Source organism: Geotrypetes seraphini, chromosome 6 (genome assembly GCF_902459505.1).
Source record: "Geotrypetes seraphini chromosome 6, aGeoSer1.1, whole genome shotgun sequence".
Lineage (NCBI taxonomy): Eukaryota > Metazoa > Chordata > Amphibia > Gymnophiona > Dermophiidae > Geotrypetes > Geotrypetes seraphini.
The window spans coordinates 223,648,984-223,676,801 of record NC_047089.1 but is presented as its reverse complement, the minus strand read 5'-3'; the positions used below and the strand labels follow the sequence as shown (position 1 = coordinate 223,676,801).

General features: G+C 43.7%; 1 protein-coding gene across 3 annotated transcripts in view; it reads left to right on the top strand.

Moving 5' to 3' along the window:
• The window catches only part of KAT6A (lysine acetyltransferase 6A), a 408,346-nt gene that overhangs the window by 63,512 nt on the left and 317,016 nt on the right, over window positions 1-27,818 (top strand). For all 3 annotated transcript variants that reach the window (XM_033949340.1, XM_033949338.1, XM_033949341.1), the window contains 2 exons: window positions 3,606-3,721; window positions 3,863-3,944. In XM_033949340.1, the coding sequence (XP_033805231.1) occupies window positions 3,606-3,721; window positions 3,863-3,944 (198 nt within the window). The remainder of the gene's footprint in view (window positions 1-3,605; window positions 3,722-3,862; window positions 3,945-27,818) is intronic.

The window sequence follows — 27,818 nt, the reverse complement described above, 5'->3', positions numbered from 1 at the left end:
CAGGGACCTCAACAAGTGTCTGGTCAAAGAGAAGTTCAGAATGCTCTCCCTGGCCACGCTTTACCCTCTTCTCTCTCAACACGACTGGCTATGTTCCCTGGACCTCAAAGAGGCCTATACTCACATCCCCATCAATCTGAATTCACGTCGCTACCTCCGCTTTCAGATTCAGCACCGCCACTATCAGTACAAGGTACTACCTTTTGGCCTCGCATCATCGCCCAGGGTGTTCACCAAGTGCCTTATTGTGGTAGCGGCCTTCCTCAGGTCTCACAACCTCCAGGTGTTCCCCTACTTGGACGATTGGTTGGTGAAAGCAACTACGTCTCCACTTGTGCTGCAAGCCACTCATCACACCATCTCTTTCCTCCATCTCTTGGGGTTCGAGATCAACTACCCCAAGTCGCATCTGCTTCCCACACAGCGACTTCAGTTCATCGGAGCAGTTCTCGACACCACTCTGATGAGGGCGTTTCTCCCCTTTGACCGACACCGGACCCTGCTCCACCTCTGTCGTCAGGTGCTCCTTCATCAAACCATCCCAGCTCGACAGATGATGGTCCTCTTGGGCCACATGGCCTCGACAGTCCATGTACTTCCTCTGGCGCGACTCCACCTCAGGACACCTCAGTGGACTTTAGCCAACCAATGGTCACAGACCACGGATCCTCTTTCTCATCCTATCTCTGTGACATCGTCTCTTCAGCAATCTCTTCAATGGTGGTTGAACTCCTCCAATCTTTCCAGGGGTCTACCCTTTCATCTACCCCCTCACTCCATGATCATAACCACGGATGCCTCCCCCTATGCGTGGGGAGCTCACCTGGGAGATCTACGCACCCAGGGACTCTGGACCCCTCAGGAGCGTCAACATCACATCAATTTCCTGGAACTCAGAGCCATGTTCTATGCTCTCAAGGCCTTCCAGCACCTTCTCTGCCCTCAGGTTCTTCTCCTGTGCACAGACAATCAAGTCGCCATGTACTACATAAACAAGCAAGGCGGCACCGGATCTCGCCTCCTCTGTCATGAGGCTCTCCGCATCTGGACCTGGGCCACGGCCCACAGTCTCTTCCTCAAGGCTGTCTACATCCAGGGCGAACAGAACTCCCTGGCCGACAATCTCAGCCGCATCCTTCAACCTCACGAGTGGACTCTGGACCCCCCAACACTCCGCTCCATCTTTGCTCGCTGGGGCACTCCACAGGTGGACCTCTTTGCAGCTCCTCACAACCATCAGCTGCCCCAGTTCTGTTCCAGACTCTTCTCTCCTCACTGTCTGGCCCCGGATGCATTCCTGCTCGACTGGACGGATCGGTTCCTCTATGCCTTTCCTCCACTCCCTCTGATGTTGCGGACGTTATACAAACTCCGCAGGGACAGGGCCACCATGATTCTCATTGCTCCTCGGTGGCCTCGCCAACACTGGTTCTCCCTCCTGCTTCAGCTCAGCTCCAGGGAGCACATTCCTCTTCCTGTGTTTCCTACTCTACTTACACAGCAGCATCAGTCTCTACTACATCCCAATCTGTCTTCGCTCTACCTGACAGCTTGGTTTCTCTCGGGCTGACCTCTCCAGAGAATCTGTCTCAGCCTGTCCGTCGCATTTTGGATGCCTCCAGGAAACCGGCCACTCTCCAATGTTACCATCAGAAGTGGACCCGGTTTTCCTCTTGGTGTCTCCTGCATCATCACGATCCCACCTCATTGGCGGTGGAAACTGTACTGGACTATTTGCTCTCTCTGTCCGATGCTGGCCTCAAGTCTACCTCAATCAGAGTCCACCTCAGTGCCATCACTGCGTTTCATGAGCCTATCCTCGGAAAACCTCTCACGGCTCATCCTCTGGTTTCCTGGTTCATGAGAGGCCTCTTCAATGTCAAACCACCTCTGAAGCCTCCTGTCGTCTGGGACCTGAATGTGGCTTTATCAGCCCTCATGAAACCTCCTTTTGAGCCTCTTGCCACAACTTCGCTCAAACTTCTAACATGGAAGGTGCTTTTCCTCATTGCCATCACCTCTGCCAGGAGGGTTAGTGAGCTGCATGCACTGGTCGCCGATCCACCGTTCACTGTTTTTCACCATGACAAGGTGGTTCTGCGTACCCATCCTAAATTCCTCCCCAAGGTGGTCTCGGCTTTTCACCTCAACCAGTCCATTGTGTTGCCTGTCTTTTTCCCTAAACCCCATTCTCATCCTGGGGAACAGGCGTTGCACACGCTGGATTGTAAGCGTGCCCTTGCATACTACCTTGACCGTACCAGGGCTCACCGCTCGTCTCCTCAGCTCTTTCTGACCTTCGATCCTAACCGTCTAGGTCGTCCTGTCTCTAAACGGACGCTTTCCAACTGGCTTGCTGCCTGCATTGCATTCTGTTATGCTCGGGCCGATCTCTCACTGGAAGGTGCTGTCACGGCCCACAGGGTCAGAGCTATGGCTGCTTCTGTGGCTTTCCTCCGTTCCACGCCCATCGAGGAAATCTGCAAGGCTGCCACTTGGTCCTCAGTTCACACGTTCACTACTCACTACTGTCTGGATGCCTTCTCCAGACGGGATGGACACTTCGGCCAATCTGTGTTACAAAATTTATTTTCCTAATGGCCAACCATCCCTCCTCCCTCTCTGTTAGCTTGGAGGTCACCCATGCGTTAAGAATATGCTGCCTGCTTGTCCTGGGATAAAGCACAGTTACTTACCGTAACAGGTGTTATCCAGGGACAGCAGGCAGATATTCTTACGTCCCACCCTCCTCCCCGGGTTGGCTTCTTAGCTGGCTTATCTTAACTGGGGAACACGCACTTCTCCGTCGGGCGGGAAGGCACTCGCGCATGCGCGGTGCGGCCAACTAGAACTTTCTAGTTAAAAAGGTCCGTACCGGGGCTCCGTCGGTGACGTCACCCATGCGTTAAGAATATCTGCCTGCTGTCCCTGGATAACACCTGTTACGGTAAGTAACTGTGCTATTCAGAAGGAGAAGGGGCCTGAGCGTGTCAGGGTCATTCTGAAAGTTTGTTCACAATGCTACTGAATAATGGTTCAGTGTGACCAACTTTGGCGCCAGCATTTACTCCAGATTTCAGCAGATGTAAGTTTGGTGCCCAGAGTTAGAGTTTGGGAATCAGTGCTAAGTGTAGTTCTGTAAAGGGAGCATGCCCTTTAGAGAATTGCACTTAGTGCCGCTCATTTCCTGTGCCCATTTTTGAACACTTTTTTTAGAATCCATCCCTTGGTTTTTTGGTGCTAAGAGCCAAGGCACAGTGGTGTGTCTTGTGGTTATGTAGTCAGAAAGAATTCAGTAGTTGCTGGAAGTGGCACAGCTGAAGTTGGAGTGAACTTCCTGGTGGATGTCATTTTAAGGGGAGTAGTCAACTCTGAGGTACCCCCCCTCCCATGGTTCATTTACTGACAGGAAGACATAACTCATCTGGACTGGGACTTGAGGAAATGAGGTTGACAGGTAAGTTCAAATGTCACCTTTCTCTGTTGAAAATTATTTGATATATAAAGATTTTGTAATTTCACCATTTTCTGGTTTAATTCTGCCTTTTTTCAGTAAGTTCATAGAACCCTCAGTGATCCTCATGGCTTAATGATATCTTTTTCAGGTCATCCATCCTGTTTAAAGTTCTCCCCAGAGTTAACAGTTCGAGTGAAAGCCTTGCGGTGGCAGTGTATTGAGTGCAAAACATGCAGTTCGTGTCGAGACCAAGGAAAAAATGCAGTAGGTTTTTCTGACTGGGCTATATGTAAGATGGATGCATGTCATGAGTGGTATTCAGTTTAAGTGTGACCTCCTGGGAATATTGCTGATAATTATGCTATGTTGTGAGCACTACGATGATCTGCTGTCTGTCTCTTGTAGGATAACATGCTGTTCTGTGACTCTTGTGACCGAGGATTTCATATGGAGTGTTGTGATCCTCCTCTTACTAGAATGCCGAAAGGTAAGCATTTTGTGTGTGTTCAGGAAGTAATGTTTCCCAAGAGAAATGCATGTACCAATCATATATGTTCTTGGATCTTCTAATTTCTATATGGCATTTTCTGTTACATCCCTTCTGGATTCCATATGCTAGGTGTTCAATCTCAACCCGCAATCCGGAAGTTGCAGAAATCCAAACTCTTTTCTGAGCACATGCTCCACCTCCTTAGCCTGAGAGCTAGCAAACATATCCAGTTACAATTTCTGCAAGCAATCCGTGCAGAAGTCTTTTGCAGTTGCTCTGCTTCTTTTTCGCTTAAAGTTCATCTTCTCGGTGGCTTCAGTGCCTTGAGACCCCCTCCTGGTGGTTCCTAGTAGGAGGAAAGGACGCAGTCCCATGGTGCCGGACTGCTGCTTCACAGAGAAACTCTAAAAATACAGAAAATGACTCCTTCTATATATAATTCAACCCAATAAATACATTTTAGTAAATTAATAGGGTTCCCGGATATTTAAAAAGACTAACCTCTTTATATAGATCAGATTGGCTATCTCATACCTAGCAAGTTATAGAAGAATTTTTTAAAGATAAGCCCATTAATAGTTTTAACTTACTCTAAATCTAGCACAAAAATTCTCTTGATGGCTTAGGTGAAACAACTAGGAGGAAAAGCATATCATATGTCATTGGTGGCTCTCATTGCATAGGACCTCCCATAACCTATGTTATCTCATAACTGCCTCACAGTACAGCCACTTCTTTCACTCTCAGGGTAGAGTTCTTGCCTATCCCCCACTATTTTGTGCAGAAGTGTTTTTCTATCAACTACTGGCTCACTACAACGACTCTGCTCAGAGCCTCGTTCCAGTCTGGACCCGGGAGTGTGCGACTTCCTGCTGACTCAGCTGAATGCCAACCAGCTGACTGCGATTAACATCAGTGGACTGCCGGATTCAAAAGGACTTGCGCTAACGGTGTGCTGTAAGACTGCCTCACAGTACAGCCACTTCTTTCACTCTCGGGGTAGAGTTCTTGCCTATCCCCCACTATTTTGTGCAGAAGTTTTTTTCTATCAACTACTGGCTCACTACAACGACTCTACTCAGAGCCTTGTTCCAGTCTGGACTCGGGAGTGTGCAGCTTCCTGCCAACTCAGCTGACTGCGATTAACATCAGTGGACTGCCGGATTCAAAAGGACCCGCGCTAACGACTTGTTGCTATTCGGCGTGCCGTTGAAGGGGCACGTCTAAGGCACATGCGCCTTAGTGCAGCGACTGGCTGAAGCTTCAGAAAGGCTTTCCTACTATGTTAGGACTGGAAGATTAGACAACTGTTCCAGTGGAAAAAAACTACTAATTCAGTTCTATAATTACTTTAGTCACTATTGTTGGATCAGTCGTTCCATTTTGGTCTTGGCATCAGACTGATGATATAAATTAGTTGATGGATATGAATTTAATTGATGGACATGAATTTAATTTCTTAAATTATTAGTTGATGGCTAGGAATTAGTTGATGAATAAGAATTCACTTGAAAGATATGAATTTAATTGATGGACTATTACAGACTAAAACTTATTTTTAAATTAATTGATAATCTTAATTTTTTAACTGAAGGAATTGTACCATGGCTTTATCAAATTCTCGATTGTGTTTATTGTTGTTTTTATTCTATTTAATTAGTTCCAGAAGTAGGGCAACCAATCCATTTTACTCTGTCCCAATCCCAGTTCACTATTCCACATTCTGTGCAGCAAAGATAAGATTTCCAACGCTTCCACACTGCGTTTTATATGACTATTCGGAGTCTGGCCCATAGTTCCAGAAGTAGGGCAACCAATCCATTTTACTCTGTCCCAATCCCAGTTCACTATTCCACATTATGTGCAGCAAAGATAAGATTTCCAACGCTTCCACACTGCGGTTTATATGACTATTCAAAGTCTGGCCCATTTCCAATACAAATTTTGCCACCTTCGCGTAGATTAACTAAGCCTTATACAAAAAACAACATAGAAACATAGAAAAAGACGGCAGAAAAGGGCCATAGCCCATCGAGTCTGCCCACTCCATTAACCCTCCCCTAACTACCTTCCTAGGGGTCATGCTCTGATGGCATCACCTCTACCCTACCCTCGTAGAGATCCGACATGGGCATCCCACTTTTTCTTAAAATCTTGCACACTGCTGGCCACAATCACCTGCACTGGGAGCCCGTTCCAGTGGTCAACCACACTTTCTGTGAAGAAATACTTCCTGGTGTCACCATGAAATTTCCCGCCCCTGATTTTCAGTGGATGCCCTCTTGTGGCTGAGGGGCCTTTGAGAAAGAAAATATCATCTTCTACCTCGATACGGCCAATGATATACTTAAATGTCTCAATCATGTCTCCCCTCTCCCTATGTTCTTTGAGAGAGTATAGCCACAATTTGTCCAGCCTATCCTCGTACGGGAGATCCTTGAGCCCCGAGATCATCCTGGTGGCCATTCTCTGAACCGATTCAAATCTCAGCACATCCTTACAGTAATGTGGCCTCCAGAATTGCACACAGTACTCCAGATGAGGCCTCACCATGGTCCTGTACAAAGGCATTATGACCTCCGGCTTCCGGCTAACAAAACTTCTACGGATACAGCCCAGCATTTGTCTAGCCTTGGATGAAGCCTTCTCCACTTGATTGGCAGCTTTCATGTCTTCTCTGATGATCACCCCTAAATCCCGTTCTGCTGCAGTCCTAGCCAAGGTCTCACCATTCAGTGTGAACGTTCTGCACGGATTATTGTTGTCAAGGTGCATGATCTTGCATTTTTTTGCATTGAAGTCCAGCTGCCAGGTCGAGGACCAACGATCATTGAAAAATTTATCCTATTTTCATTATTTCCTAATTGACCCTTCTAGTTACCAAAACCTATGTGGCTTCTATTTAAATATAAGATCCATGAGAAATAAGTCTATATGGATTAATGATTGGCTGAAAGAAATTAATCCTGACTTTGTTCTACTTACAGAAACATGGTTGTTATCAGATAATAAGAATAGTAACATGTAAAGGAACAAAGTCAACTTCAAACGTCTTTTAGCATGGAATGGTGCTCAGATTCCAAGATGGAAGGTTAAAGAACTCAATGGGGACAAAAGCCCTCAAGAGACTTAAATGGTATCGATCATTGCACCGGGTTGTAAAAGATGTTTTGAAGTGCTGTTAAATTGATTTATAAAGTTCAAATGTCCATAAAGTACAAAAATAGTCCAAATCTTTAAACGACTACTTGTAATTAAAGCTTGAATGAAGTGAACAACTTAGCTGAAATATAAGGAATGCATTCCTTATATTTCAGCTAAGTTGTTCACTTCATTCAAGCTTTAATTACAAGTAGTCGTTTAAAGATTTGGACTATTTTTGTACTTTATGGACATTTGAACTTTATAAATCAATTTAACAGCACTTCAAAACATCTTTTACAACCCGGTGCAATGATCGATACCATTTAAGTCTCTTGAGGGCTTTTGTCCCCATTGAGTTCTTTAACCTTCCATCTTGGAATCTGAGCACCATTCCATGCTAAAAGACGTTTGAAGTTGACTTTGTTCCTTTACATGTTACTATTCTTGTTATGGCCCTTTAGGAACATCTTTTTTTGAATTATACCCAGTTGTTTATATTGTTATCAGATAATGACATTATTATCCACGAATGCCTTCCCCCAGGTTTAAAAATTTTATCACTAGCAAGAGCTTGGGGAAGGGGGAGAGGATTAGCAGTAATCTTTAGAGATTATTTCAGGTTTAGAACAAATGCTAGGAAGTTCTTTTTTGCCCAGAGGGTGGTTGACACATGGAATGCGCTTCCGGAGGTTGTGATAGGCCAGAGCACATTACAGGGGTTCAAGGAAGGTTTAGATAGGTTCCTAAAGGATAAGGGGATTGAGGGGTACAGATAGAAGTAGAGGTAGGTTATAGAAATGGTCAGGAACCACTTCACAGGTCATAGACATGATGGGACGCCGCGGGAGCGGACCATTGGGCGCGATGGACCTCTGGTCTGACCCGGTGGAGGCAACTTCTTATGTTCTTATGTTCTATTTTAAACTAAATCCACCTCTAATCTAGAAATTTTATATCTTAAATTAACGTCTAAACCCTTAGCTATTCTGTTTTACGTTCCACCTAAAAAATGGAATTTAGCGAAGGAGGATTTCCTGGAATTTTTATTGACTAATTCGATACTAGGTCCATATAATTTATTGTGCAGGGATATCAACATTCATCTTGAACGAGTAGACCAACCAGAAATCACAGAATTCTGGTCTCTTATTTCTTTATTAGGTTACTTTAAACCCGCCCCAGTTAAAACTCATCAAATGGGTCACCATCTAGATCTAATTACGTTCTCTTCCAAAGAACTGATCAATTCTAAAATTAGTTGGAAACAAGAACACTGGGTAGACTATTTATGGTCTGACCACAAACTATGCAACTTTGAAATCAACTGGCAATTAAAAGACAACTAAATCGGTAAATAAAAACAATAAAATAAGAAACAAAAAATTTCATGCCAGCAGAGGTAAGATAAATTCCGTGGAATTTTGGTCCCATTATGAGATAGTCTCAAAACAAAATGAAGAAATCGAACAATTAATGGATTCTTGGATTAATAACAGCACCCATATTTTAAATGAGATGGCCCCCATTAAAATTCGTAGAAAGAGACTTAGAAATCTAGAGAGATGGTTTGATACAGAGTTATTATTATTTTTTTTTATCCTTTATTCATTTTGAAAACTTACAGCAAGCGTACAGGAATATATCATTAGCAACAACAATAACATTTGTAATTCTCATATAATTCTAAAAACATAAAAATTATATCCCGTCCCACACACCTTCTTTCAAATATTATAATCAATTATATCATAAATATAATATAAACATATAATTTTGTGAAATTTCCAGAACCCCCCCCATGTGTACATATATTCATCCAAGGAAAATGATGGTTACTCATTACAATATCGTTCCAAAGGCCCCCAGATCTTTATAAAATTATTATAGTTCCCTTTCTGTATTGTAATTGCTCTTTCCATCTTAAAAATATGGCATACCGAATTCCACCAAAATATATAATTAAGATTAGTATAATTTTTCCAGTTATTGGTGATATGCTGAATAGCAACCCCAGTCAAGATTAATAATAGTTTGTTATTATGTGCTGATATTTGACTTTTTTTCCTCATAGACATGCCAAACAGAATAGTATCATAGGATAATGCAACATGGTTTTCTAATAGACAATTTATTTGAGTCCAAATTGAATTCCAAATCTTATACAGGGACAATGGTAAATTAAATGATCAAGTGTCCCCGCTTCCAGATTACAATACCAGCATTTATTAGACTTAGAGCTATCTAATTTTTGTAAACGAACAGGGGTCCAAAACGCTCTAGGCAACAAAAAGAACCAAGTTTGCCTCATAGATGCTGATACTGTACATCTCATTCTCCAAGACCAAATTCGTGGCCATTGAGATGCAGAAATTTGCTGCTTAATCTCAATACTCCAAATGTCTCTAAGACCGTTTTTTTCTTTTTTATTCATATATCCAGATATTAATTTATACCACAATGCGGCTTGATGATACAGAGTTAATAATGATAAAGAGGGATTTAAGAAGACTGGAAAGACAATGGTTAAAATTAGGAACCCAAGAGCATAGAGATGTCTGGAGACAAAAATTGAAATATAAAAATTTGTCTAAGGAGAAATGAAAAAAATTTCTATGCCCAAAAAATTAAACATAGAAACATAGAAATAGACGGCAGATAAGGGCCACGGCCCATCCAGTCTGCCCACCCTAATGACCCTCCCCTACCTTTGTATAAACTACAACAAAATACCCCAGCAGTATATATATATATATATATATATCATAGAAAACCAGTACAAATACTGCTATTACCCAGACAGCTGAAAGGGCTCGGGTCTCAGAAACGGAGCCTACGCACAGCAGTGACAATCACAAACTGAGGCAAATCAGCGTAGTACAATCGCTCCAACTCCAATCATTGACCCACATGCATATTTTTTAAAGCATTTTTCAAAAAGCAATTTAAAACAGCTAACCCACAGCCGGGTTGCAAAAAGGAAGTGCAAGCCAGAAACTAAAAAATTAAGCAACCAAACTACTTAGCTTTTATGGCTGACTTTGCTGACTTTACTGATTTGTCTTTATGGAAGAGTGCAGTCACTAGTGTAGATTTGCCGTAGTACAATCGCTCCAACTCCAATCATTGACCCACATGCATATTTTTTAAAGCATTTTTCAAAAAGCAATTTAAAACAGCTAACCCACAGCCGGGTTGCAAAAAGGAAGTGCAAGCCAGAAACTAAAAAATTAAGCAATCAAACTACTTAGCTTTTATGGCTGACTTTGCTGACTTTGCTGATTTGTCTTTATGGAAGAGTGCAGTCACTAGTGTAGATTTGCCGACGCGGCCAGCGTTTCGCGGAAATAATTAATCAAAAGCATCCGCTGCGTCAGGGCCACCAGGACGTACAACAAGTCAAAGCTTCACTGCAAAAAAATGAGCACATAATGAACATAAAGCAATTGGCTCTCAAGCAACTACCGAAGTAGACACATACAAACACAGCACTTACATTACAGCACTCGGTCACAGAATTTCAAAGCAATGTTAAGATGGCCAACGGCTACATTTTATAGCCCTTCCGTAATAAAAACGTAGTGACGTCACACCTCGCTAAACATCCTATACTACCTAATAGAAATGTTGCCACTCAAAACATCTATTCAAGCCAGACGGCCACAGAGTATTAAGTCTATTTATCCAGCGCTGTTCTCTCTGTGCTAAAAACCTCCTGAAATCTCCTCCTCTCATATTGGGCTGCACTACCTCTAAAATAAGGGCTTTTAAAGACCCAAAGTCATGAGATTCTTCAAGACAATGTTTGGCTAGAGGAGCCCCCATTACTCTATTTTTAATGTTACTCTTATGTTCTGTGAGTCTTATAGTAAATTTCTGGGAGGTCTGGCCCACGTACACCAAGTCACAAGGGCACTGTATGACATATATCACCCCACAGGATTTACAGTCAGAATTATGGCGTAACATGTACTCTTTCTTATCACTAGGATTACAAAAACAGTTGGTGCAAAACATAATCTTACACATTTGACACGCCCCACATGCTTTATGTCCTATCCATACATGAGCAGGCCCTAGCTTAGTATTAGGCAGTACAGATGGGCATAAAATCTCCTTCAGATTCCTAGTTCTCCGGAAAGCAATCCTCAAATTATAGGTTTTAAATGTACCAGAGGTACGTAAAATCGCCCAGTGTTTTTTAAGGGAGCTAACCAAACGATGGCATTGGCTCGAATAGGTTACTACACACGTCATGTATTGTTCACCTAATTTCAGAGCCTCAGATCTCCTAGGAGCAAAAAGGCCCTTCCTATTGCAGTATAGCGCTCTTTTATATGCTGCAGAAACAACTTTTGCAGGGTAACCCCGGGTCAAAAATTTTTTCTTTAAAACATCAGCCTGTTTTTTAAATTCTAATTTAGAGGAGCAAATTCTCCGAATCCGCAGAAACTGAGAATAGGGGAGACTCTTTTTCAAAGAGCTTGAATGGGCACTTGAATAGTGCAGGGTGGAATTACAGTCAGTGGGTTTGGTGAAAACAGACGTATGAAAAACCCCTTCCTTAATTTCAACAGATACATCGAGAAAAGAAATCTGGTTGATGTTATAAACATGAGTAAAGCGCACTTTCGGATGACAAGCATCTAAGTACACAAAAAATTTTTCTAGATCATTCACACTACCATTCCAGACTAAAAAAATGTCATCAATGTATCTGGTCCAAAAGGCCACATGTTGAAAAAATTCACAATCATACACCCAGTCACGTTCAAACTTGTCCATAAACAAATTAGCCACGGCAGGGGCCATCGTGATTCCCATAGCTATCCCAGATTTCTGCTGAAACAGATGATCTTCAAACATAAAAAAACTGTCACACAGTACAATCTTCGCAAGAGAACAGATGAACTCAGTTGGAACTTTGGGATTAAGCCTTTTCTCTAAAGTGTCACAAATTATTTGAAGCGCTTCAGACTGGGGTATAATAGTGTACAGCGAACACACATCTATGGTCACCAAAATCGAATCTGGGCCAGGTCTAATGGCATCCAGCTTTTCCAGAAACTGAGTCGTATCTTGAGTGAATGCAAGAGTCTGTCGCACAAACTGTTGAAGAAATCTATCGATGTATATGGAGGAGGCTTCCAAAAGAGCCCCACGATTAGACACAATCGGACGACTAGGAGGTAATGTGGAGGACTTGTGGATCTTAGGAAGTAAATAGAAAATAGGTATCTTCGGATATCGTACATTGAGAAACCGAAATTCTCTACTGGTAAGGTGTCCATCATCCAAGGCCTTTTTAGTTAAACCATTAATCTTAAGTTGCAAATATTCAGTTGGGTCCTGCGGAAGGACATCATAATCAGGACTGAACAACTGTCTTTCAGCTTCCTGTAGATACATTTCCTTACTTAACAGAACAATAGAGCCACTTTTATCAGCCTTTCTGATGATCAATTCAGTGTCCTCAGTAAGAGTTTTTATGGCCTCCCTTTCACGCTTACTGATATTATAGTACTGTTTACCATTAAAACTCCTCTTAGTGTCCAGAATATCAGTTTCAACTAGTTTCCCCTACCTTTGCCTTGTGAATAGATCCCATGTGTCGATCCCATTTGGCCTTAAAATCAGGCATGCTGCTGGCCTCAATCACCTCCAGTGGAAGACTATTCCAGCGATTAACCACCCTTTCAGTGAAAAATAATTTCCTGGTGTCACCTCGTAGTTTCCCGCCCCTGATTTTCCACGGATGCCCTCTTGTTGCCGCGGGTCCCTTGAAAAAGAAGATATCCTCCTCCGCCTCGATGCGGCCCGTGAGATACTTGAACGTCTCGATCATGTCCCCCCTCTCTCTGCGCTCCTCGAGCGAGTATAGCTGTAATTTGTCTAACCGTTCTTCGTACGGGAGATCCTTGAGTCCCGAGACCATCCGGGTGGCCATTCTCTGAACCGACTCCAGTCTCAGCACATCCTTGCGATAATGCGGCCTCCAGAATTGCACACAGTATTCCAGGTGGGGCCTCACCATGGATCTATACAATGGCATAATGACTTCCGGCTTACGGCTGACGAAACCCCTGCGTATGCAACCTATGATCTGTCTTGCCTTGGAGGAAGCCTGCTCCACCTGACTGGCAGCCTTCTTGTCCTCACTGACGATCACCCCCAAGTCTCGTTCTGCTACCGTTCTAGTTAGGATCTCACTATTAAGAGTATAAGTCTTGCATGGATTTTGGCTGCCTAGGTGCATAACTTTGCATTTTTTGGCATTGAAGCTGAGTTGCCAGGTCCTAGACCAGCGTTCTAGTAGGAGTAGGTCGTGCATCATGTTGTCGGGCATTGAATCTTCGTCCGTTGTGCATTTGCCCACTACATTATTTAGTTTGGCGTCATCGGCGAATAATGTTGTTTTACCGCAAAGCCCTTCTGCCAAGTCTCTTATAAAGATGTTGAATAGGATCGGGCCCAAGACCGAGCCCTGTGGCACTCCACTGAACACTTCCGTCATTTCGGAGGGGGTGCCGTTCACCACTACTCTTTGAAGCCTGCCTCCAAGCCAGTTCCCAACCCATTTCGTCAATGTGTCACCTAATCCTATAGAACTCATCTTGCTCAGCAGCCTGCGGCGTGGTACGCTATCGAATGCTTTGCTAAAGTCCAGGTACATGATGTCCAGGGACTCCCCAACATCCAGCTTCCCCGTTACCCAGTCAAAGAAGCTGATCAGGTTGGATTGGCATGATCTCCCCTTAGTAAATCCATGTTGACGGGGATCCCGTAGATTCTCCTCATCCAGGATCTTATCCAATTGGTGTTTGATTAGAGTTTCCAATAGTTTGCTCACTATCGATTTTAGACTCACTGGTCTGTAGTTTGCTGTCTCCATCTTTGAGCCTTTTTTGTGGAGTGGAATGACGTTAGCCGTCCTCCAGTCCAACGGGACGCTGCCTGTACTAAGGGAGAGGTTGAAGAGCGCTGACAGTGGCTCTGCCAAGACCTCACTCAACTCCCTAAGCACCCTGGAGTATAGGTTGTCAGGCCCCATTGCCTTGTTAACCTTGAGCTTCGACAGCTCACCATAGACACTGCTGGGGGTAAACTCGAAGTTACTAATCGGGTCAACTGAGTCAGCCCTTGTCTGTAGCTGAGGGCCAAGCCCCGGCGCTTCTCGGGTGAAGACTGAGCAGAAGTATTCATTTAATAGTTGGGCTTTTTTGGAATCCTTTTCCACATAGTCTCCGTCTGGTTTCCTAAGATGTACAATCCCGCCTGAGTTTTTACTTCTGTCACTGATATACCCGAAGAAGGATTTATCTCTCTTCTGGATGTTTTTTGCCAGAGTCTCCTCCATGTGGAATTTAGCCTCCCTGACCACTGTTTTGACAGCTTTTGACTTGGTCAGGTAGTCTGCTCTGGAGTCCTGTTTCCCCGATTGTTTGTAAGAGTAAATGCTTTTTTCTTCTCTTTGATGAGGTTTGAGATATCCGCAGTGAACTACTGCGGCTTATTGTTCCTTCGCCGTTTACTTACTAATTTAACATAGCGGTTTGTCGCTTCCTGTATGGTGGCTTTCAAAGACGACCATATTTCTTCCACGCTATCGGTTTCTGCTTGGCTTTGTAGCGCCTGGTGAACAAAGGAACCCATGTCTTGGAAGTTTGTGTCCCTGAATTTGAGGACCTTAGTCAGCGTGGTAGATTTAGTGAAACCTTTCCTAAGATTAAACCATACCATGTTGTGGTCACTGGAGGCCAATGTGTCGTGCACCGAGACCTCTGTGACACTTTCTCCATTAGTAAGTAAAAGGTCAAGTATTGCCAGATTCCTTGTTGGCTCCAACACCAGTTGCCTGAGACCAACTCCCTTCATAGGGTTTAATAGCCTCCTGCTGCTGCTGGAAGCAGAGGTAAGTAAATCCCAATCCACATCAGGCATGTTGAAGTCACCTAACAATCTGTGTCCCCACGCAAGGTGATATTTTCTATATCTCTGATTATTTCCATATCCAGGTCATCCTGTTGTCTTGGGGGTCTGTAAATTACACCAAGATACAAGCATTTGGTAATGTATCAATCAATAGTAGCAGCCTTTTTAAATTAGTTAATGATCTATATGACATAGAGACATTCACTGACACTTTTGAAGAATCTACTCTATCCGCAAACAGTTTGGCTGACTTTTTCAATTCCAAAAATACAAAAATTAAGATCTTCTATAACCGTCCCTGCTAAGCCTCACTGGTGCTACCCTATCCTACAGGATTTTGATGTTCCCAGAGCCAATCTGAGTTGGAACAAGTTCACAGCTATTGATTAGCAAACATTTAGTAAATTATACAGTACGTATGCTAAATCTTACTGTAGACACATGCCCTCCAAATGTTATGAAAACCGCCCCGGTTAATTTTAAGGCTAAATTTCTGACTTGGGTTAATTCTTTATTCCTTTGCAACAGCAGCAGATGAATCCAGAGACTAGTGGGATAGCACACATCTACCAGCAGGTGGAGATAGAGAAACTGATTAACAGGTGGTCCTCTTGGCTGGCACTTCTGTATCGTCAGTATTCTCTATCTCCCAGCAGGTGATGGTCGCTGTTCCACGAGCTCCTGGATTCTAGCTGGTTTTCTATTTCTTCTACTGTTGAGAATTTTTCTCTTCAGTTAGATTGGGGTGCTTGGCTGAGCAGTGCCAATTTTGGGAGTCACACCTGGGCCCCCCAAGTCCCTGATCCACCCTCCTCTTCAGTGGATTGAGGTTTCTTACTGGTGTTCTGTGTTTTCTTCTTTCCCTGAACAAGACTTAAAAAAAAAAAAAAAAGGAAGACCAGTGTGCTGCTGTGGGACGGTGCTTTGCTATCAGTCCCAGCCGGCAACTACCAGCCTTAGCAAACAGTGGACTCGGGTGAGAGTGCATTTTCTTGCTTCAGTTTTTGCTTGTGGTTGCTTTTTAGATCTGCCGTTTGGTCGCTGGGCTTTTGTACCGCGGGGGTTTAATTTTAGAGGTTGCTTGGTGTGGTTTGTAGTGACGGCAGAGGCGGTTAAGAGGTGTTCCTGCTGTGGGAAGCGGTGAACACCGTTGGGCCTATGTTCAGCGGGTTGAGATAACGTGCAGATCGCACCGGATGCGTTAGTAGTTTCCCGCGCTGTTGAAGTCGGGCCTGCTTCTCCTGTGTTAGCAGCGGCTGTCGTTCCGCTTGGGTGCACGTCGGCAGCCATACCAGTGGTCAGCTGTTTTGCTTCGTCTCCTTCCTTGTGGGACAGATTTCAGGGCAGGAGTACGTTATCTCTCGTGAGGTACTTTGTATGGGCTGTGCAAGTTTAAATTGTAAACAAGTCAGCAGAGGCAGTGCAAAGGTGTTCGTGCTGTGGGAGGCACTGCACACCTTCGGACCTTCATGCGGGCCATTGAACAAAAGCTACGGGGAAAGAAATTTCTAGTCACGGCTGTTGCCGCTTCTTTTTCCCGCGTAATTGTCTGCGCCACCCAGCTCCTCTTCATGTGAGGCGGGGCGCTATAGTTACAGAAATCTGCACTTGGGGGCAGTGTGTTTTGGCTGATCCACGGCTCCTTTGGCATGGGGTTGGCAGCCCTGGGCCTTACCCACGTGCGGGAGGCGCGCGGGGTGCTATTTCCCTACAAAGTGCCGTTGCATTGGTGGTCGTCGTCTTCTCCGGCGCAGCCTTGATTCAAGGTACCGCGGAATCTCTCGCGTCCCTCTTGTTGTAATCAATCGGGAAGGCTTTGCTGTTAGTGCTGCAGGCGGGCTCAGTGGGTTCTTTGGTTTTCATGAGTTGGCATTTGAGTCGCAGCCACTTCTTCGTTGTGGCCCATTCTGATCTGCCTGAGGGCGTTTTAGAGGGAAGCTCGGTACTGTTCCCTGCTCCCAGTTACTGCTTATTTCTGGACTGTGTCAGCAAAAGGCAGAGCACTGCAGAGTGCGATCAGAGGTAAGAGAGTCCTCTGTTCAGGGGTATCTCTTCCTCCCGGGGTCCATGCATGGCAAAGATATACAGCATTGCATATTTTCATGCTTCTTTGTGCATCTGTGCAGCACTGCATGAGTCTGGTGGCGCTATAGAATTAGTTACTAGTGGTATTAGTAGGAGTTTGGGATTGGAACATTTTTGGGGCGGCAGTGCAAGTTGACCTGGCGGAACTTGTCCGCTTATGGTAGGGGAGAATACCTTTCTTTCTTTCCTATGCTTTTCATGTTCCTATGCTGTTGAACAGGCCTTTCCGGCATTCCCCTATTTCATGACAAATACTACTCCGCTCCCGATTCTTTCTGTATCCGCGCAGCATGCAGGCTCTCTTTTCAAATCTGGCCCATAAGTGGGAAAGTCTGAGTGGCGTTGCTGGCGAATATTGTATTTGATATATCTCCATTGGATTGATAGCGCCTCATTCTGGAAAACCTGTCATTTCAGCGGTATCCCTGATGGCCTCTTTTCCGGTTTCTATTCAAGACATTTGTTAAATGATCTCGCTGATCCTGATTGACCCTCCCTGATCCCGCCACATTCAGGCATTCGTCGACATGAACATTTGTCTGACTGACGTTCAGGCCTAGCTCTTCGTCACAGCCGAGGCGTACAAATTATTTCTCCTTTATTCCAGGCAATCCAGATGTCTATATCTGCGGCTTACGCTTGTGTCTGGAAGGGTTCTTTTGAGTCTTAGGCAGTTCTCCTGGTATTTAGTCCTTCTTTACTTCTATGCTTCTAAGTCTTGCTTATCAGTAAGCTGTAGTTCGGTTCCTGATAATAGTACAGCCTATTCGTTCGTTGGTGTAGATACCCTATCTTGGGTAGACACTTATGATAGTTATTCGGAATTTCAAACACATACTGTTTGAGCCTTTGTCTTTTAATGCTGTAACGGAGGGGCATTGCAAACAGTGTTTCTTGTGGCCATGACTCCATTTAGGTGAGTTTCTCCATTGTAGGCCTTCTCCAGGGATCCTTTTTTTATGTATTACAGATTCTGGGGTATCGGTTAGTATAGTTCCATTGTTTCTTCCTCAGGTGATGTATTCATTGCATTTCAGTCGCTCTCCCTATTCTTTCCTGCTTTCTGGGAGGAGGACTGGAGAGGCACGTGCTTCTCTTCATGGTGCTTCTTAGAACTTTGACACTTCCTCTTTGTCTTCTTCGCGCGACACATCAAAGCTTTGGAAGCAACCAAAGCGCCCATCGCTTGAGGACTCAAGGGGTTCCCGCATGAGCTTCATGCACTTTCACCTAGACCACTGCCACCTTCTTGGATTGAGTCCAGAGGTTTTCCTTGGCAGCCATTGGTCCGTGCTTTTAAGATGGCATTTTATAAGCTTGGTGCGATTGAGGATGTCGGAGACTGTGCAAGCTACTTTTGGTGCTTCAGTCATTGCAGAGGCAGGGTTTGCTTCCCACCCAGATTGAGGATTGCTTTGCTACATCCCACTAGTCTCTTGATTCATCTGCTGCTGTTGCAAAGGAAGGAAAAATTGTGTTCTTACCTGTTAATTTTCTTTCCTTTAGACGCAGCAGATGAATCCAGAGCCCCACCCTTTCTACATATTGCAGGTCGGTTTATCTTTTGCGAGTTTCAGAGGTTTTGTTATAGTTGGTAGTTGTATTCTGTATTATTACCTATGGATTTTATTATGGGAAATAAGTTTTTTACATGCTAAGCAGATTACAAGTTCCGAATGCTTGAGCAAGGAGCACTACTGACAATACAGGAGGAGTGCCAGCCAATAGGACCACCTGTTAATCAGTTTCTCTATCTCCACCTGCTGGTAGATGTGTACTATCCCACTAGTCTCTGGATTCATCTGCTGTGTCTGAAGGAAAGAAAATTAACAGGTAAGAACATAATTTTTCCTTATCCTTAGGAAAATTTACAATGGAACAAGGTCATATTATGATTACACCAATTAAAAAAATGCTAAAGAACCATCTAATATTGCATCTAATTTCAGACCTATTGCTAGCATCCCCTTGACCATCAAATTAAACCATCAAATTATTGGAGGGGGTGGTAAATGTTGAACTAGCTACATACTTGGAAAAATATAACATTCTACATGACAACCAGTCAGGTTTTCAATCAGGTTACAGCACCGAAACACTCATAGCTTCACTGTTTGATTATCTACACTCACTTTTCAGCAAAGGATCAAGTGCTATGATTTTGCAACTTGATCTGAGTAGTGTATTTGACTTGGTCGATCATATCATTCTCCTAGATTCCTTGGAATCCATTGGAATCTCAGGTAATGTCCTGAATTGGTTCCGTGGGTTTCTGGGAAAAAGATCCTATCAGGTGTTTAAGGATGATATTCTCTCCTACAGTCGGGACAATTCCTGTGGTGTTCCTCAGGGCTCCCCTTTATCCCCCACCTTGTTCAACATCTATCTCGTCTCTTTGGGAAATTTTCTGCAGAGCTTAAAGCTCAAATTTTACATTTATGCGGATGACATTACAATAGTCATTCCGCTAATTTGTTTTTCATCTGAGTTCATAAATTCTCTATCACTCATTTTAAATCAGGTTGAACTTTGGATGACTGCTTTCAAATTAAAATTAAATACAGAAAAAACTAAATATTTCCTAGCAGCCCCGAATGATAAAATCAAGGAAACTATGATACATGTGAATGGGATGGATTATAATATTGAACAATCCTTAAAAATATTGGAAGTAACTTTGGACAAACATCTTACATTGGATAAACATTCTGATTTAGTATTTAAGAGCAGTATCTCAGTGCTTTGGAAACTCCGCACTATTAAGAAGTATTTTGACGAAGCTTCTTTTCGTCTGTTAGTTCAGTTTTCCATCCTGAGTATTCTTGATTATTGTAACATCATATATTTGGGCGCTTTCAAGAAAATTCTCAGGAAATTGAGGGTGGTTCAGAATACGGCTGTCCGCCTTATTTTCAGCATAAAAAAATGGGAACATGTTATACCCCCTTTTTATCAAAAGCTCCATTGGCTGCCACTGGAATCCAGGGTTTTGTTTAAGTTTTCATGCATTTGCTACAAAACAGTATTTGGCATGTTACTGGGTTATCTTACTCCTCATTTTACTTTGAGTTATACTAACAAGAATTCTCGAAGAATACACTTGTTTGCATATCCCTCAATAAAATTATGTCATTATAAAAAGTTCCTTGAGAGAACCTTTTCTTTTCAGGTGGCCAAATTGAATTTATGGCTGGCCAAAACTGTGTTAGAAGCTTCTTTTTAGCTCGATTTTGGAAAACATAAAAACTCAATTATTTAACAGGTTGGGTTTTTAATGCATCTTATTCTTTTAACTTTTACTTTATTTTAACATTGTTGTATTCTTCCTATATTGTATATATTTCTTTTTATATTGTATGTACTTAATCTGTCAAATCTCAAACGATTTGCATTGTTTGTATTATGCTTAACTGTTGTGAACCGCCTAGAACTCATGGGTATGGCGGTATATAAAAGTAAATTATTATTATTATTATCTCAGGCTACATTCTGCTATCCCGGTATAATCATCTATGCCAACTCCTCCTTCCCTTCCCTTAATACTTCAAACTCACTTATTAAACTTTATTCATTTTATAAAAAATTTTTTTGTCATTATTCCCAAAATACAAATTTAATCATTATCATTATCATAGACACAGAAAAACGCACTCCCCATTCATACCCCCCCCAATCAAGGAAGTAAAAAGAACAAAACTACACGACGGCCTCCTAGCCACTCAAGCTGCAAGGCTGGACAACCAGATCTCCAACCTTCTGATGACCACCCCAGACTATAGGACGTTCAGAAAAGAAATAAAAACCACACTTTTCAAGAAATTCCTGAAGCAGCAATAAAACCACGACCTCTTAGCAACTCTAAAACTGACATTTGATCTACCCATTACTACACTAATAATAACAAAAGAATCTCCACTATGACCACCTATTAACTCTCTTACAAACCACCTCACCCTCAACAACCCGCAAAATGTTTATAAGATCTACAATCTACCTCTCTAGCTAATCATTGTAACTCTGTTCTTTTTAAATTAACCTTTTGTAATCCGCCTTGAACCGCAAGGTAATGGCGGAATAGAAATCCCTAATGTAATGTAATGTAATTATCCCCAATAATGCTTGATTTTATTCATGAGGGGTTGCTACTAAAACTCCTTTTTCAAATTGCATAACTCCTAATTCATTCAAGAAGCTACCTTATAAAAATTTTTTAATTCAACCTATACAATAGTAACACTTATCTTCAATAGCCTGTTGCTAGTCCAACGTTGGTCACAGAGAAACTCTGGCAGATCTGTGAAATCAGCCTGCTGTGTGCCACCATTCCTAAACTTGGGGTCCCTTTCCCTGGAAGTTTGCTTGCCCGTGATCTTGTCACGGGTTTCAAGTGCAGGCTGTATGCACCCGGGTTTTAAGGTGCAGGTTCTCTTTCCTGCCCCCGACCATGTGACACGGGTCCGTGGAGACAGAGGTCATAGTTGGTGTCTGGATGGCTAGCTGGCAGTCTGAAGATCTTCCACTGGTCATTTGGAAAAGGTTCTGAGTAAGAAAAATCCTTTTCCTTCATTTACCGTAGCTGCTGTTTAAAATTGCTGACAGGCATGGCACTGCAGAACTGAGAGTACCCTCCATTATTTCCTATGGGAACTTTGAGGGTGGCTTCTGGATCATTTTAAAAGTCATTTTTCACAGTTTCTGAGGGTAGGGTTCAGGTCCCCCCACCTCCCCAGTCCCCAAATCGCTATTTTTTATTGTCGGGTTTTGTTTATTTTTGCCGTTTTTGGCATGAATTCACTGGCGGTGGCCATCTTGAATTTTAAATGATCTTTTTTTCTAAGTTTGATTTCTGACTGAAACCCCCTTGATTTGATTAAAAATCATTTGCGTTGTATTCCCCAGCCCCTAATCTGTTGAATGTGAACATTGAATGTGCCAGAATAGCGACTTTGTATCACGAGACATAGTGCGCTGAGGGAGGGGGCGGGATCTTTGGACTTCACTTCCTCCAAGTTCTCTTGGGCTAGGGAGCCGGCCTAGGTCCATGCCTTCGGAAGAAAAACTTGCCCAGAGGCTGTCCTGGAGTCTGGCACAAAATACCTGCATTCTGAGTCTGTGGACTTTTTTGGTGAGGCATATGTACCTCACCAGATCCCTGCCATGTTTGCGGGGTGGGCTTTTTCACTGGATTTTATTCAACTCCTCTGAAAGGCGTATTCTTCAGACCCCGCTCGTTTGACGCAGCTGGGATCTTTTAAGACTGAGAATCATCCAGAATGCTGCAGTCCGTCTCATCTTTGGCCTCAAGAAATCGAATCATGTGAGCTCATATTACATGGACATCTACCTGATGATATCACGCATGTGCATGATGTCGCGTAGACGTCAATGCATTGCCGAGTGTCCTCCAGCCACGAGATTAGTGTGCCACACCATAGAAAGTTTGCGACACACTGATCTAATCATTTTGAAATGTAATTGCTCCCTAAAGCACTCCATACATTTTGGATGTCAGTCTAGAGCAGTGGCGTACCAAGGGGGGGGGGGTGGTCTGCCCCAGGTGCATGCCCCAAGGAGGTGCACAGCTGGCCACCCTCCCTATTCTGCCGCTGCTGCTTTCCTTAACCAGCAGCAGCGGCAGTAAACAGGGGTGTCCGCGGGTGCTCACTCCAGCGTTGTACAGCTTCTGGCCGGCTCCCCTGCTCAAAGCCACGGGCGTTGGCTCCTCACGCAATCTGTGGCTGCGTCGGAAGCGTTCCCTCTGACGTCACGATGTCAGAGAGAAGGCTTCCGACATGTGAGGTGTAGACGCCCGCGGCTTTGAGAAGGGGAACTGGCCAGACATGCTAGGCAGGGAAGAGAAATGTTGCTGCTGCACAAGGAAGGGGGGAGGGTAGAAATACTGCAAAGGCAAGGGGAGGAGACATGCTGCTGCTACACAGGCAAGGGGGGGAGAAATGCTGCTGCTGCTGCACAGGCAAGGAGGGAAGAAATACTGCACAGGCAAGGGGGGAGACATGCTGCTGCTGCATAGGCAAGGGGGGAGAAATGCTGCTGTATAGGCAAGGGGGGAAGAAATACTGCACAGGCAAGGCGGGGGGGGGGAGAAATGCTGCTGCACAAGGAAGGGGGGTAAAAATGCTGCACAGGCAAGGGGGAGAGAAATGCTGTTGCACAGGCAAGGGGGGGAAGAAATGCTGCATAGGCAAGGGGGAGAGAAATGCTGCTGCTGCACAGGGAAGGGGAGAGAGAAATGCTGCTGCTGCAGCACCCAATTGGGGAGAGAGAGGGAAGGAAAGAGAAGGAAGACAACAGAGAAGAACCAGAGATGCCAAAAGGAAAGGAGATATCAGACCATGGAGGGGGAGGAAGAGATGCCATGGCATGGGTGGAGGGAAGGAAAGGAGATAGAGATACCAGACCATGGTGTGGAGTTGGAAGGAAGGAAAGGAGAAGAGAAAGAGAGAGATGCCAAAGCATAGCGGAGGGGGTGTAGACAGAAAAATGGAGAGGGGATGAAGCTGAAATGAATCATGTACAAAGGAGAGAAGGGACCCCGGATATACAGTTCATTGAAGGGACATAGAAAGAGGGAAGATACCATATGGAAGAGAGAGAGGGTGGACAGTAGATGGAAGGGGCAGAGAGAATGTGGGCAGTAGATGGAAGGGGTAGAGAGAGAGGGCAGAAGCTGGGTGGAAGGGGCAAAGAGAGGGCAGATGTTGCATGGAAGGGAGAGAGGACAAACGCTGTATAGAAAGGAGAGAGCAAAGAGAAGATGATTAAAGCAGAAACGACAAAAGGTAGAAAGATTTTTTTGTTGCTTTACTTAGAATCAAGTAGTTTTGTAACTGTATTGATAAAAGTTTATAAATAGGAAATGGAAATAAGGCAATTTTTTGGACTAAACCCCTTTCCTCAGGACAGGATACCATAACAGTAGTATACTGTACTGTTCTGAAGAAAGATTTGGCCTCTGAAAGCTAATTGAAAAATGGATTAGTCCAATAAAATGGTATTTTCTTATTTCTCATTATATGTTTTATTTTTATTTGTTAATTTGTAAAGTGGTGATTGTTATGTATCAGGTTTTTCAAATTTACATCTACTGTCTTTATATTTTACACAGTATTAGGGGACATGTGTCACTGTTTTTGTGGTGTTGTGGTGTATGCAGAGTCTGGTTTCTTGGCAGTTCAGTTTAACTTTTGTCTACATATTTCTATTTTTAGTTTGTGATTATTCCATATTGGGCGAGAGTGTATCTCTGTTCTGTGTGTATGAAAAGAACATAGTTTTCAGTTGGCATTGACTACAGGATCAATTGACTGTGCGGTATCTGGCTTGTTTAGTTTTACAATGTATGTGTTGGTGTTCTAGTGCTCACTTTTCCTAGGTACACTCTTGTGTGATATGTGGATTGTTACTAAAAATCATATTTTTGATATAGATGGGGGGATGTCAAAAACTGATGGGCCCCGGGTGTCACGTATGCTAGGTACACCACTGGTCTAGAGAACAGCCTAAAAATCTGATCAAGCTAATCTATAGTTTGATCTGGAAGACTCCGTCTCCCCCTCCTCCACTAAAGTTCCATCCCCATGTGCAGAACAAGCTGAAGGGACTGAAAATGGTAACCATGGAAATCTGAACATTCTAGAACTCCATGCCCTCACTCAGAAGTGCCAACCACTGGAAAACATTGTTCACTTTTGTATAGTTCAAAGCAGCCATGATGAAACACACCTTATCACAGCTTTATGTGCTGAAATCTGAAAATGCTAGACTCCTGGTGCCCGCTCACAGATGCCAAACACTGCAAAGTTAAATAAAGCAATAAAACTACTATATACTTCAGCAGGGTTAAAGCAATGATAAAAATACACCTTGCCACTGCCAAAGAAGAAGGAAACCTTGGAAGGTTTTGAATTGCCAGAAATTAACAGACTTTTTTTCATGCTTGAAAAAAGGGCAAAGGCTCACACACCCTTAATCCACTGACAGCTGCTCTAGCTATTAGACCATAGCTGCATGTGTTGCCACAACAAATCAAAATTGGGAGGAAGGGCTCACTGGGAGAGTAGCAGTCTACCCAAACAGAACCACCTCTGGCTGAATTTGCTCCCCAGACCCCAAAGCCTCCTGCATAATGAACCTCCAATCCTGGGCCCACACTGTTCAAATGAAACTGAACGAGTCCAAAACAAGACTCCTTTGGCTCGGTCCAAAACTAGACCAACTACCCTCCTCCATCTCACTGCCCTCTGGCTCCACTCTGCAGCTTGAGTTCTCAAGCAATGTTCTGGGCATCATTATTGATTCTACATTGTCCTTCAACGACCACCTCAATTCCTTGGTAAAAAAATGTTTTTTCAGCCTTCACATGCTGAGGAAAGTTAGATCCTGCTTCCATCAAAAACACTTTACCGTCCTTGTCCAATCCATCATCCTTTCCAGATTGGACTATTGCAACTCTATCTACTTAAGCCTAACTAAGAAAAACCTTCATAGACTCCAGCGGATTCAGAATACCGCGGTTAAGCTTATCTTTGCAAAAAGTAAATTTGACCATGTCTCTCCGCTTCTGTCCAAGCTTCACTGGGTTCCGATAATTGCCAGGGTCCACTTTAAATCTATCCTTCCCCTCATTAAGAGGCATTTCCCATACAGGAAAACTAGGAACCTCCCTCCCCTTCAGAATCACCGAGCAATTTGTTCAGTCTCTCTTCATACGAGAGACCTTTGAGCCCCGAGATCATCCTGGTGGCCGTCCACTGAACCGATTCAATTCTGCGCACATCTTTACTGTAATGTGGCCTCCAGAATTGCACACAGTACTCCAGATGAGGTCTCACCATGGCCCTGTACAACTGCATTATGACTTCAGGCTTTCGGCTGACGAAACTTCTATTGATACAATCCAATATCTGCCTTGTCTTAGGTGAAGCCTTCTCTACTTGATTGGCAGTTTTCATGTCTGCACTGATGATTACTCCTAAATCTTGTTCTGCTGAAGTCCTAGTTAAAGTTTCTCCGTTCAAGAAGTACGTTCTGCATGGATTTCTGCTTCCGAGGTGCATGACCTTACATTTCTTAGCATTGAAGCCTAGCTGCCAGATTGAGGACCAACTTTCCAATGTAAGCAGGTCCTGCGCCATATAATTCTGTAAACTGCATTCACTTACTATATTACATAGTTTGGCGTCAGCGGCGAATAGTGTTATTTTACCTTGAAGCCCTTGAGTCAGATCCCCTATGAATATGTTGAAAATGAGTGGACCCAGGACCGAGCCCTGCGGCACTCCACTAGTCACCTCCGATGTTTTAGAGAGGGTACCATTAACCACCACCCTCTGAATTCTGCCACTCAGCCAATCATTGACCCATGCAGTTAGTGTCTCTCCTAACCCCATCGATTCCATCTTGCTTAGCAGCCTGCGGTGTGGGACACTGTCAAAAGCTTTACTGAAGTCCAGTACATGACGTCCAAAGACTCTCCCAAGTCCAACTTTCTTGTTACCCAGTCAAAGAAGCTGATGAGATTGGATTGGCAGGACCTATCCTTGGTGAATCCATGCTGACTGGGATCCCGAAGATCCCCTTCATTCAAGATTGTGTCCAATTTGCTTTTAATTAGTGTTTCCATGAGCTTGCACACTATTGATAAGGAGGGATAAAGTTTAAGAGGAGCACTGGGTGATGGAAATTTTTCTGCTGCATGTAATTGAGCAGGGGAGAGAATGGACAGCTTGGAAGTTTTGTCTTTGGCAGTGGCTGACCAATAAGGAGCATATGTAAGCCAGTTAATGCCTCCCCTTCTCATATATTTTTTGTCCCAATGCGGGGCCCCTAAATAGTATGGCCATGCTTCATGATCCCCCAAACACAAACCCTTTATCATATCCATATGGAACTTATCATTTGCCCCATCTTAGGGAAACGGACTCGAACTACGAAGTTCTTCAGTCCAACCAGCCATATTATCTACCCAGGGGTTAATGAGATAATATCCAGTGTCACACACACGGGCAACATAAGCCTTACAAGTCTCATTTTTCTTAGGAGGGGGGGAACCTTACTACCTTTCTGACCCATTACAAAAACAATATAGCAATGTGCAATGCTCGCTTACCTTACCTATAAGCTAGATACAGTACAGTAATATACAATATAATCTTATACTCTATAAAATCTTATCTAAGCGATAGAAAAAAGCACATGCAAAAGACACAGACGACAGTCAGGCGTTTCTATAAATAATCTCGTTCAAGGAAGGTTTAGATAAATTCCTGAAGGATAAGGGGATTGAGGGGTACAGATAGAATTAGAGGGTACAGATAGATTTAGAGATAGGTTATAGGAAAAGGCAGGAACCACCTAACAGGTCGTGGACCTGATGGGCCGCCGCGTGTGCGGACTGCTGGGCGCGATGGACCTCTGGTCTAACCTTATGGTTCTTATGTTCTTCCCAAAAGAACGGCAGCCGCTCACATTCGTGGCGGGAGTTTCCCGAAAACTCCACAATACAAATAGACTTCCCAAAAGTCTTACTTAATAAATAAAGGTTTGGAACAGGACGTCAACACCCAGTGAGCATTAAAGAACAGAATTCAAAATTCAGAAATACTCACAAGGTGCTGGTGATGTCCAGTCCATCCCGGACGATGCGCCCAAATTGAAACGAACGGGATCCGTTTCTTGGTCCCAAAACCGCCC